Source organism: Ascaphus truei, chromosome 1, assembly GCF_040206685.1.
Source record: "Ascaphus truei isolate aAscTru1 chromosome 1, aAscTru1.hap1, whole genome shotgun sequence".
Classification (NCBI taxonomy): Eukaryota; Metazoa; Chordata; class Amphibia; order Anura; family Ascaphidae; genus Ascaphus; species Ascaphus truei.
The window spans coordinates 8,977,869-8,990,858 of NC_134483.1; the positions used below are offsets into that span (position 1 = coordinate 8,977,869).

General features: G+C 42.4%; 1 protein-coding gene across 4 annotated transcripts in view; it reads right to left on the minus strand.

Annotated features, from left to right (window-relative positions):
• Positions 1 to 12,990, minus strand: part of LOC142475204 (von Willebrand factor A domain-containing protein 5A-like) — a 354,651-nt gene that overhangs the window by 162,206 nt on the left and 179,455 nt on the right. For all 4 annotated transcript variants that reach the window (XM_075581322.1, XM_075581228.1, XM_075581278.1 and 1 more), the window contains exons 11-13: positions 12,717 to 12,831; positions 5,622 to 5,780; positions 1,939 to 2,042 (exon numbers count right to left, since the gene is read on the minus strand). In XM_075581322.1, coding sequence (XP_075437437.1) covers positions 1,939 to 2,042; positions 5,622 to 5,780; positions 12,717 to 12,831 — 378 coding nt within the window. The remainder of the gene's footprint in view (positions 1 to 1,938; positions 2,043 to 5,621; positions 5,781 to 12,716; positions 12,832 to 12,990) is intronic.

A 12,990-nucleotide genomic window follows, 5' to 3' on the forward strand; every position in this document is an offset into this window, starting at 1 on the left:
CCCCCAAAACAGAACCCCTTAATGCCCCATTAGTCACACTAATAAGCAACACTCTAGTCTTTCCATCCACTCATTCAGTTTCTCTTGAGATTTGCTGGGGATCAGATGGAATCAGTGGGGCTCAGTAACGGTGATCCCTGGAGACCTATAGTAATGTTATTGGGTTCTTCTGCATGTGAAAGCTGGTGCTGTCCCTGGTGCTGTCCCTGGTGCTGTCCCTGGTTCCTGACCAAAAAACAACCCGTAGGAAACAATGTAACAGTGTAATAGTCTTCCCGATACCATGCGTAAAGCACATGTTTTATTTCTTTGGAAATTACACACAAATCCCCATTTCTTTGTGGCCCCTCAATTGAGGAACCCGTTTCCTCCACTGCACGAGCATCATGCAGGTTCCGAGCGACGCTGCGCAGTGACGTCACGTCACCAAGCCACCGGATTGGTGGAGAGGAGCGGCGCCAAGCAGCAGAGGCTTACCCCAGCACTGAGACACAGGACGGACTGGCACGAAACAGCTGCACCAAGGGCCAGGCGGGATAAAGCACCCAGGCCTCTCCCCTGGGCGTTATAACCCTGATGCTGATACTCGGTCTCCGTTTGCGAGTTGCCATTTTTCTCAGTAGGATCTATGGCATTTGAGGATATTACACTCTGGCGTTTTTTCCCCTTTACTCCCTTCCCAAGGGGAAGTGCGTATAGATCTGCGGATCCACAGGTTTCTGATTTTTGAGATGTAAGCCATTCCTCAATAAATGTATCACTTGTATTCACTTCTTTTATTTATACACTTACCTGATATTTGTTTGCGCTCCCATTTTTTTTTTTTTTTTTTTTAATATCACTACATAACATAATGATGCCCCTTTACAAAGCATTAGTAAGACCACACCTTGAATATGGAGTATAATTTTGGGCACCAATCCTAAGAAAAGACATTATGGAACTAGAGAGAGTGCAGAGAAGAGCCACCAAATTAATAAAGGGGATGGACAATCTAACTTATGAGGAGAGGCTAGCTAAATTAGATTTATTTACATTAGAAAAGAGGCGTCTAAGAGGGGATATGATAATTATATACAAATATATTCGGGGACAATACAAGGAGCTTTCAAAAGAACTATTCATCCCACGGGCAGTACAAAGGACTTGGGGCCATCCCTTAAGGTTGGAGGAAAGGAAATTTCACCAGCAACAAAGGAAAGGGTTCTTTACAGTAAGGGCAGTTAAAATGTGGAATTCATTACCCATGGAGACTGTGATGGTAGATACAATAGATTTGTTCAAAAAAAGGTTGGACATCTTTTTAGATGGGAAATGTATACAGGGATATACCAAATAAGTATACATGGGAAGGATGTTGATCCAGGGATTAATCCGATTGCCAATTCTTGGAGTCAGGAAGGAATTAATTTTTCCCCTTAATGGGGGTTTTTTTTTGCCTTCCTCTGGATCAATAAGTAAGTATAGATATTGATATAAAGTATCTGTTGTCTAAATTTAGCATAGGTTGAACTTGATAGACGTACGTCTTTTTTCAACCTCATCTACTATGTAACTATGTAACTACAATTGGCTGAGAGGCTGCAGCTTTAATTGAATTGTCAGATAGGAACTGCATGTTTATCACACACTATTGGATTTCTCTCTCGGGTATCTTTCTTTCTCAAACTTTATTGGCTCCATTTGATGCCAAGAACTACTAATTGATTACTCAATGTCATAGCTTAAATGTGAAACAATCAAGCTCTTCATCTGCACATGTGAATAATATAAACATGAAGAGACGTGTCATGTTTTACAAGCTCAGCACACAATGTGTAGAACTCCTGTTGGTGCATCATATGGTATCATAAGTTCTAATATGCAGAACCTACCCTGTTCCACGTTACTAGAATCTCGCTCTTATTCCACACTGTGATCTCTCGCACTCTCACGTACCTCTCCACTTTCTCACGTCTAAGGGGGAATGGCAGTACATTCTTGAAGAGTTCCCCTTTAAACTTGTACTCGAGACAAACATCCCCTTCTTTCTTCTCATCGGCCTGGAGAAGACAAGAAGAGCAGAGATCTGAAATATATACTCTTACCCCGATACAATATATTATTCTGTTCTCTCCTGTCCCTCCGTCAGTGGATGACATGGGGGAATAGGATCCGCCCATCTGAATGTAGGACACAGACTGCTGACCTAATCGAAGCCTTATAAACCCCTCCTATGCCTGCTTCAGGTCAGTTGTACATCTAGCCAAGCTGAACTAGATGCATAGAAACCTCCAATTGGAGTGTGAAGCGTTTGTTGGGAATGACTGCGTGTCTCGTCAGACGTCACGGGAGGTGGGGAGTTAGAGGGATAACGAGGCAGCATTTGTAGACACTCGTGCAGAGAGCTAACTATCCTACGAGATATATATTATACATGGTAATAGACTGATTCACTGTCAGCCTTGCTTCATAAGAGTTTAGCTTAAGGGTTATTACTGCTGTGAAGCGCTATATACACTGTACATTAATAGTTCTATATAAAGACATACATACAGACATACATCAGATGACCCCGCAAACAATGGAAAAATGCCAAAAAAGCTTTACAGATCGTCCTTATCTCCAGAATGTTTGAGTACGGCCTCTGTTGTTGCCCAAATTCCTTGGACAAACGTTTCTTGCCAGTTTGCTCCCCATCTGGAAGAGCTTGCATCCGCTGTTAGGAGAATTCAATTTACCAGTCCTAATGACCGACCCTTTGCTAAATTGCCTTCTGCTGTCCACCACCTCAGTGACCACAGAGTTTCTGGTAGAAGCGGTATTCAGAAGGATTGATCTTATGGTTCTTGTTCCATCTAGACAGAAGGTTGGCTTGAAGCTTTGTTATGTGGAACAGAGTCCAGGTTACTGTCTGTATCGATGCCACAATCTTTTCCAAGAGCGATATATAGTGCGGTGCCAAAGGATGTTGTAGGCCTGTTATTTTCCTCCATAGATGCTTTTTTTTTATGGGGGCAAGTACATCATTCCGTTGCCATTTTGAAGTGTATTAAAAAAAATCTGCATGTTTGAGAGGGAATGGGTCTGCTCTTTTTGTTCCAGAAGAGTCATGAAACACTGATGAAACGCTTGTAATGATTGTGGATTTTTGTGTATTGATGATTGGATGTATTTTGATTGTTGCTTTTTTTTGGTACAAATTCTATTGCATAGCCATTCTTGATTACTTGCAGTACCCAGTGATCTGTACTTGATTGGATCAATGACTCCTTGAACAACTTTAGTCTGCCCCCTACCACTAACGTGTCCAGGAACGGGAGCCGCTGGATCTCAAGAAGGGGCATTTCTGGAGGATGACTGCTCTGTTGCATAGTGTTAACTTCCTCTACCAAATTGTTTGAGGGTCTTGGTCCTTTGGATGATCGGTAGCTTCTAAAAGGACTGTCTCTGACCTCTAGATGAAGTTGGAAAATGAGGTCATCTGTCTTGAGGTAGAAATAAACCTTTTCTTCATGATTATAGTCTCCAAATAGAGCTTTACCCTTAAAAGTGATAGAAATTAGCTTATTTTGGAATGAAACATATCGACGGACCAGGTTTTGAGCCAGAAAGCTCAGCGTGTGGCGATGGATGTTGTGGAAGATCTGGCCAGTAGTCTGGCTGCATCAAATAAAGCATCACAGAGACGTTATAAGGACACTGACATTATAGTGTAGTCTTTCATGATCTTCTGACTAGATGTTCCTCATTGTATTGCTTCTTGAATACTAGAAAATCAGATCATTCATACTAGACAAGCTGATGCAATCATCGTCTTGAGGTAAGCTCCTAAACTGGAATACAGACTCTCTAGTAGGCCATCAATCCTTTGGTCCACAGGGTCTCTGAAGGATGCCGCGTCTTCAAGAGGGATAGTACTTCTTGTGAGTCTCGATACCATAGCGTCTACTTTATCAGGATTTTCCAAATCTTCCTTAGCTTCTGATCTGAACTACATTTTGAATTTATTCATAGATCTGCTATTGCGGTCAAGATATTTCCATTCGCTCGCAATTAAATCCCTTAAACCCTTATGGATCAGAAAGATTTGGGCTTCTTTTTTTTTTAGATCCGTAAAAGATTTGGCCCAGGGTATTAAGGTTTTCCTTTTTCTCCATGAACCCTAGTGTTGATGCCATTTCTTCAATCAGCTTGTTGATATTGCCAAGGTTAAAGTTGGCGTGATCTTCATCGGGGGATGAATGTAGATATGGATCGGATGTACCCTCTTGTTTCGAGTCCAGGCCAGAAAAATCTGACTCCGCTTCACAGGATCTGACGTGTCTGGGACGATTGCTTGAAGACTGTGATGCTCCTTCCTTGGCTTATTTGAATGTTTCAACCATGGAGGTTTTAAACCAATTGAAAAACTCTGACATCTACACAGGTGCTTCCTGTAGCATACAGTAGTTTGCCTGATGCATGTCTAATATAATTTGCCTGGGTACCCTATAGGCTGCCTTTCACTACAGCCCATACAATTTAGAAGCTTAGATTTAACAGCACACTTTCATGGTCTGATGCCAGGGTCCCCAAGGAGAGATACTGGTTTACTTCCAGAAGGGGAGGAGGGATTGAGGATCGACATAGAAAATAAATATTCCAGCACAAATCCGCACTAGAGATAACCTCCCTGCTCCTCCAACACAGTATGAATCCGCAGCTCCTCTTATGTGTTTGTGTGCAGGAGCTGCCGGTCTCGGCTCTCTGGTGCATGGTGCAGATGTCACCAGCACCTCCGCCTATACGAAATTTCCCTGCTCCATGTGGTCATCAACCCCATGTGCCACCCACCAAACCACAGAGCGGGAGGCTCTCTGCTTCTGACTTTAGTGGAGAGAATCAGGTACACTGTGTGTAGGGAGGTGCGGGCGAACAGAGCCTGCCCTTTGTACCCAGCTGGAATGCATGTGTCCACTGTGGTAGTACCTCAGACCGACAGGCCATTCGAGTGTGTCCAGAATGGAGGTAGTTCTGCGCAATGGTGGCACATGGTGGAACTGTCCACCAGATGATGCAGAGAGTGGGCCTCCTTCAGAGTAGGATACAGGCACCTGACCTGAAGAGGGCATAGGAGGGACTTAGAAGGCCTTGAGCAGGTCAGAAGTCTGCATCCTATCTTCAGATGGGCTGAGACCCTCATGTCAACCATAGACACGCAGGGACAGAAGGGAAAAATAATATATTGTATCTGTTTAACAGTTTTAAATTTGAAAGCACAGAAATACACCAGGGACATTCATGCAGCCACCTCTGGGGTGGAATCCTGAAAGCAAGTTTGTGAAACTCTGATCTACATGTCAGCCACTGAGTGATATAAAGCCCGAAAAGAATAATTGTTATTACTGACCAATTACCAGAGGGTCCATGGTGAGGAACATGAAGATCACAAGATAACGTATGGAATGGATTCCCGCCTCAACCTCTCAAATCTGTAAATTATTTATGACCAGCAACTTAAACCCTACACCATACGTCTAGAATTACATACAGCCCCAAGTCTCAGATTTATTCTGCCAGTGATGAGAGACGCAGAGACAGAAGGAGAAGACTCTGAGGTTACTATCTCTATGGGATCATTTAATATCTGTGTAACTCACCTTCCCCTTCAGCTGAGCATACACAATAGACCTGTGACCCTGGAAGATTGCACTGGGGGCTTTGGACAGTAGGACGGACTCCAGACCAGGAGGGATGCACCATCTCAGGGTGATGTCCTTCACCGTGGGCTGCAGGGAGCACTTCAGGGCTCGTAGAACCTAAAGAGAACCAGACAAGAGCCCGTTAAAGCAGCAAATCAGTGATACTTGTTTTTTAATATGTTAATTTTTTTTCATATACATTATTTGGATCAAGATGTCCCATGCAGCTGAACTGCAGTTCTCTAAGCTATGGAAACCCATAGATATTAACGCTTAAAATTCTCTTACAAGAATCCTTATCGGGGATAAATAATATGGCCACGTAGCGCAATCTTACTCTGGGGGCCAATAGAAAAACGTGGCACCATCATGAGATACATTGGCAGTTTCTGTTTAGGCAAATTTGGAGTTAGCTTTATTTTTGATTTCATGTACAGACAACAGTAACAAGATATGTATAATATATATATATGTATATTATATATATATATAGCAACTGTAAATATTACTGTATTCTCATTTGCATGTCTTAGACAGGTCTGAAACCCTGTCTTTTCCCATTATTGCCCAGCACACAGCGTTTCCACTGCAGCAAGGGATTCTGGGAAATGACATGCAAATGAGCACACAGTGCCACCTTTTGTCTCAAGCTCGTATTACACAAGCAAATCCTCCTAGTCTAGTCTCAAAGAATGTTCTGCAATATGTAGATAGGATTGCGTGTGAATCAGAATCACATTACTTGGTAATTAAAGCAGCAGTTCAAGCAATATCCTACGTGGTTTTTTTTTTATTTAATAAATCAGTTTGGTACTATGAGATAATACTTGTAGCATTTAAAAAATAAAAATGTAAAAAAATGTTTTAAAGCCTTTTTTCAATGTTTTTAATGTAGGAAGCATTTCCAAAGTGACAGCCCCGTTCCCTTTCTGATAGGCGCCATCTCGAGCCCCGCCCTCTCTCTAGCAGTGCACCAATTGTATCTAGTAACTGCCCAGTCAATCATATTCCAGGAACTACATTTCCTAAAATGCTGTGCAAGAATTGAATTAAATAACCCTGAGCAAAGTGATCGATTACAGGAGAACGAATCGATCGGCAGCTTAGCTTATCACTTGTCAGTGTGCAGATTGTTGTAATGCACATATTGAATGGCAAAATATATATATTTTAAATGGCAGCTTGAACTGCAGCGTTAAATATAGGATGTTTGAGTTCTATAGTAGAGTTCAGGAGGATGGAATGTAATAGGCGTCAAGACAATTAAATCAGTATGACAAGAGAGTCTTTAAAAAAAAGTAATATGTTTAGGATAATAAAGATAGTTTTTAGATAATAGGAAAACAGTTAATCAATATTAAACAAGGGAGGTTTTAAGCCACAGTAAAGATTAATGCTAAGAGCAGACATCTCACAAGAATGTATAGGCGATAAACATATAGAGATGCATTGTTCTACCATGAATGTCTCAAAAATAACTGGTACAGATGAAAACATGTTTTCTTTTGCTGCCAATTAATATTAATTGCTACTGTATGTATCATTTGGCAGGCAGCCAGGAAACCCAGCCAGAAAGAGAGCATTTACGTTTTTTTGAAATAGAATTATTTTTCTGAATGGTTTGGATTAAGGATTTGAATAGTGAATAGTGTAATTGATTTTGATTGGATTGTAATTGATTTTAGATTGGATTAATTGATTGATGGTAATTTATTTCGGTTTACTTGCTTTGTTTTTATTTAATGATTGTTTAGAATAGTTTATTTGATTTGGAACATTGCTTGGCATAGTGTACATGATGCAGATTATTTGCATCATATACACATTGTAAAATGCAATGTTTTTATTGCCATTTGATAGATATTGATTTGGATAGGTGCTGTGTTTTCTTTGGAGATGAGAATATTGTTATTTTGCAATGTGCTATTTTTTTTAAAATTTGGCTGTGATGTGTTTTCATTTGGAGATGTGAGATTTTTATTGGTGCATGTATGGACACTGTACAAATGAATGGGTGAAGGGTGGGTATCGGGGCAGGGTGGCTTAACCCCTTAATTACCTTTGCGGTTATTAACCAATAACGTGATTAAGTGACGCCAGAATGTATTTGCAATGTATTTTTTTGGCAACGGAGGACAGAGGGAACTTGCAGGCTGAGGGGCTTCATATTGCTGAGGTAAGTAGAACTGTATTAATTTTATTATGCTAGTTAATTTGTTTAATAATGGACAAATAATCTATTATCCATATCTGGATAATAGTTATTTTGCCCATTACTGTACCTTATGTGTGTTTGGTGGTGGGGGGACTATTGATTTATTTAAATATAAATGAGAGGTTTATTTTTTTTTTAAATACAGGGTTGGTTCTTTAGGTCTGCGGGAACCTCTGGAGACCACCTGAGGGCCCACGGGTACCAGGCTGCGGACCCACGGGGGACACCTGCGGGGAAGAACCGGGGGCCCCACAGCTGTGGGGGCCCCACAGCTGTGGGGGCCCCACAGATCCGTAGGGACCACCCGCGGGCCCCAATCCCCCATGGGAACCACCCGAGGACCCTCAGACACCTGTAAAGCATGCCCCAGACACCCGCGGGCCCACCCATGGAGACCCCATTTGGGGTGTGCGGGAGCTTGGACGCTATAAAGATGGCGACGACACTGGCATCCGATGCCCCATGCTGGGGCCTGTAACTCGGGAAGCAGGGGGTCCCCGAGCCAGAAATAAATGCGGTTCAGCTCAGGAGACCCCCTGCTCCCGCACAATATTAATACAATTTACATTAATGAAGCTTCATTACCTTAGCGGCTGTCTGCTACAGCAATGAATGATTGTTTATTGGTGTTTTGATACTAGTGTAGCATGAGCACGCGCAAGGCCTCGGCAACCTATACTTACCGAGGTTCAGCCGGCCTCAGGACACGTGACCATGGCAATGCGGTTGCCACGGTAACGTAACGTCAAATGACGCTGTGGGTCACGTAACGTAATGTATAATGTGTGTGAGCGGGGATCCCATGTAATGTATAATGTGTGTGAGAGGGGAATCCCATTGTAATGTATAATGTGTGTGAGAGGGAATCCCATTGTAATGTATAATGTGTGTGAGAGGGGGATCCCATTGTAATATATAATGTGTGTGAGAGGGGATCCCATTGTAATATATAATGTGTGTGAGAGGGGGATCCCATGTAATGTATAATGTGTGTGAGAGGGGATCCCATGTAATGTATAATCTGTGTGAGAGGGGAATCCCATTGTAATGTATAATGTGTGTGAGAGGGGAATCCCATTGTAATGTATAATGTGTGAGAGGGGTCCCATTGTAATGTATAATGTGTGTGAGAGGGAATCCCATTGTAATGTATAATGTGTGTGAGAGGGGATCCCATGTAATGTATAATGTGTGTGAGAGGGGAATCCCATTGTAATGTATAATGTGTGTGAGAGGGGATCCCATGTAATGTATAATGTGTGTGAGAGGGGAATCCCATTGTAATGTATAATGTGTGTGAGAGGGGATCCCATTGTAATGTATAATGTGTGAGAGGGGGATCCCATTGTAATGTATAATGTGTGTGAGAGGGGTCCCATTGTAATGTATAATGTGTGTGAGAGGGGAATCCCATTGTAATGTATAATATGTGTGAGAGGGGATCCCATGTAATGTATAATGTGTGTGAGAGGGGATCCCATTGTAATGTATAATGTGTGTGAGAGGGGGATCCCATGTAATATATAATGTGTGTGAGAGGGGGATCCCATGTAATGTATAATGTGTGTGAGAGGGGAATCCCATTGTAATGTATAATGTGTGTGAGAGGGGGATCCCATTGTAATGTATAATGTGAGTGTGAGAGGGGGATCCCATTGTAATGTATAATGTGAGTGTGAGAGGGGGATCCCATTGTAATGTATAATGTGAGTGTGAGAGGGGATCCCATTGTAATGTATAATGTGTGTGAGAGGGGATCCCATTGTAATGTATAATGTGTGTGAGAGGGGATCCCATTGTAATGTATAATGTGTGTGAGAGGGGATCCCATTGTAATGTATAATGTGTGTGAGAGGGGATCCCATTGTAATGTATAATGTGTGTGAGAGGGGTCCCATGTAATGTATAATGTGTGTGAGAGGGGGATCCCATGTAATGCATAATGTGTGTGAGAGGGGATCCCATGTAATGTATAATGTGTGTGAGAGGGGGATCCCATGTAATATATAATGTGTGTGAGAGGGGATCCCATGTAATGTATAATGTGTGTGAGAGGGGATCCCATTGTAATGTATAATGTGTGTGAGAGGGGATCCCATTGTAATGTATAATGTGAGTGTGAGAGGGGGATCCCATTGTAATGTATAATGTGTGTGAGAGGGGATCCCATTGTAATGTATAATGTGAGTGTGAGAGGGGGATCCCATTGTAATGTATAATGTGAGTGTGAGAGGGGGATCCCATTTAATGTATGATGCGTGTGAGAGGGGAATCCCATGTAATGTATGATGCGTGTAAGAGGGGAATCCCATGTAATGTATAATGTGTATGAGAGGGGATCCCATTGTAATGTATAATATGAGTGTGAGAGGGGGATCCCATTGTAATGTATAATGTGTGTGAGAGGGGATCCCATTGTAATGTATAATGAGTGTGAGAGGGGATCCCATTGTAATGTATAATGTGTGTGAGAGGGGATCCCATGTAATGTATAATGTGAGTGTGAGAGGGGATCCCATGTAATGTATAATGTGTGTGAGAGGGGATCCCATGTAATGTATAATGTGAGTGTGAGAGGGGATCCCATTGTAATGTATAATGTGTGTGAGAGGGGATCCCATGTAATGTATAATGTGAGTGTGAGAGGGGATCCCATTGTAATGTATAATATGAGTGTGAGAGGGGGATCCCATGTAATGTATAATGTGTGTGAGAGGGGATCCCATGTAATGTATAATATGTGTGAGAGGGGATCCCATTGTAATGTATAATGTGTGTGAGAGGGGATCCCATTGTAATGTATAATGTGAGTGTGAGAGGGGGATCCCATTGTAATGTATAATGTGTGTGAGAGGGGATCCCATTGTAATGTATAATGTGAGTGTGAGAGGGGATCCCATTGTAATGTATGTGTGTGAGTGGGGGATCCCATTGTATTGTATAATATGAGTGTGAGAGGGGGATCCCATTGTAATGTATAATGTGTGTGAGAGGGGATCCCATGTAATGTATAGTGTGTGTGAGAGGGGGATCCCATTGTAATGTACAATGTGTGTGAGAGGGGATCCCATTGTAATGTATAATGTGAGTGTGAGAGGGGGATCCCATTGTAATATACAATGTGTGTGAGAGGGGATCCCATTGTAATGTATAATGTGTGTGAGAGGGGATCCCATGTAATGTATAATGTGTGTTAGAGGGGGATCCCATGTAATGTATAATGTGAGTGTGAGAGGGGATCCCATTGTAATGTATAATGTGTGAGAGGGGATCCCATGTAATGTATAATGTGTGTGAGAGGGGGATCCCATTGTAATGTATAATGTGTGCGAGAGGGGATCCCATGTAATGTATAATGTGTGTTAGAGGGGGATCCCATGTAATGTATAATGTGAGTGTGAGAGGGGGATCCCATTGTAATGTACAATGTGTGTGAGAGGGGATCCCCTTGTAATGTATAATGTGTGTGAGAGGGGATCCCATTGTAATGTATAATGTGTGTGAGAAGGGGATCCCGTGTAATGTATAATGTGAGTGAGAGGTGGATCCCATGTAATATATAATGTGAGTGTGAGAGGGGGATCCCATGTAATGTATAATGTGTGTGGGAGGGGATCCCATTGTAATGTATAATGTGTGTGAGAGGGGATCCCATGTAATGTATAGTGTGTGTGAGAGGGGGATCCCATTGTAATGTACAATGTGTGTGAGAGGGGATCCCATTGTAATGTATAATGTGAGTGTGAGAGGGGGATCCCATTGTAATGTATAATGTGTGTGAGAGGGGATCCCATTGTAATGTATAATGTGTGTGAGAGGGGATCCCATGTAATGTATAATGTGTGTTAGAGGGGGATCCCATGTAATGTATAATGTGAGTGTGAGAGGGGATCCCATTGTAATGTATAATGTGTGAGAGGGGATCCCATGTAATGTATAATGTGTGTGAGAGGGGGATCCCATTGTAATGTATAATGTGTGCGAGAGGGGATCCCATGTAATGTATAATGTGTGTTAGAGGGGGATCCCATGTAATGTATAATGTGAGTGTGAGAGGGGGATCCCATTGTAATGTACAATGTGTGTGAGAGGGGATCCCATTGTAATGTATAATGTGTGTGAGAGGGGGATCCCATGTAATGTATAATGTGTGTGAGAGGGGATCCCATTGTAATGTATAATGTGTGTGAGAGGGGATCCCATTGTATTGTATTATGTGTGTGAGAGGGGAATCCTATTGTAATGTATAATGTGTGTGAGAGGGGATCCCATTGTAATGTATAATGTGTGAGAGGGGGATCCCATTGTAATGTATAATGTGTGTGAGAGGGGATCCCATTGTAATGTATAATGTGTGTGAGAGGGGATCCCATTGTAATGTATAATGTGTGTGAGAGGGGGATCCCATTGTAATGTATATTGTGTGTGAGAGGGGGATCCCATTGTAATGTATAATGTGTGTGAGAGGGGATCCCATTGTAATGTATAATGTGTGTGAGAGGGGGATCCCGTGTAATGTATAATGTGAGTGAGAGGTGGATCCCATGTAATATATATAATGTATGTGAGAGGGGATCCCATAGTAATGTATAATGTATGTGAGAGGGGATCCCATGTAATGTATAATGTGTGTGAGAGGGGGATCCATGTAATGTATAATGTGTGAGAGGGGGATCCCATGTAATGTATAATGTGTGTGAGAGGTGGATCCCATGTAATGTATAATGTGTGTGAGAGGGGGATCCCATTGTGTAAGAGGTGATAGCGTTAGGAATGAGGGAGATTCCTGTGCAGTAAGGGGGAACGTTGAGGTGAGCTGCTGAATTCTGCGCTGTTACCTTGGGCTGCATCCTCTCCTTCCCAGTGATAAACTCACAGGTCCCACTCGCTGCTCGGGAGACGCCTTTAATGAGAGCTGTGGAGGCTCCTTCACCGATCCCAAACGCAAAGCACCTGCACAGAGGTAATAAGGAGTGAGGCATTATGGGATATGCAAAGTGATGCATGGTGGGAAATGGCAGTAAGGTATTCCGAGGATGCATGTGTGCCAGACGGAGGATTCCTCCTTTTTAGAGGAGAATCCAGCAGCATAGAAAGTGCAGTCATTTAGCC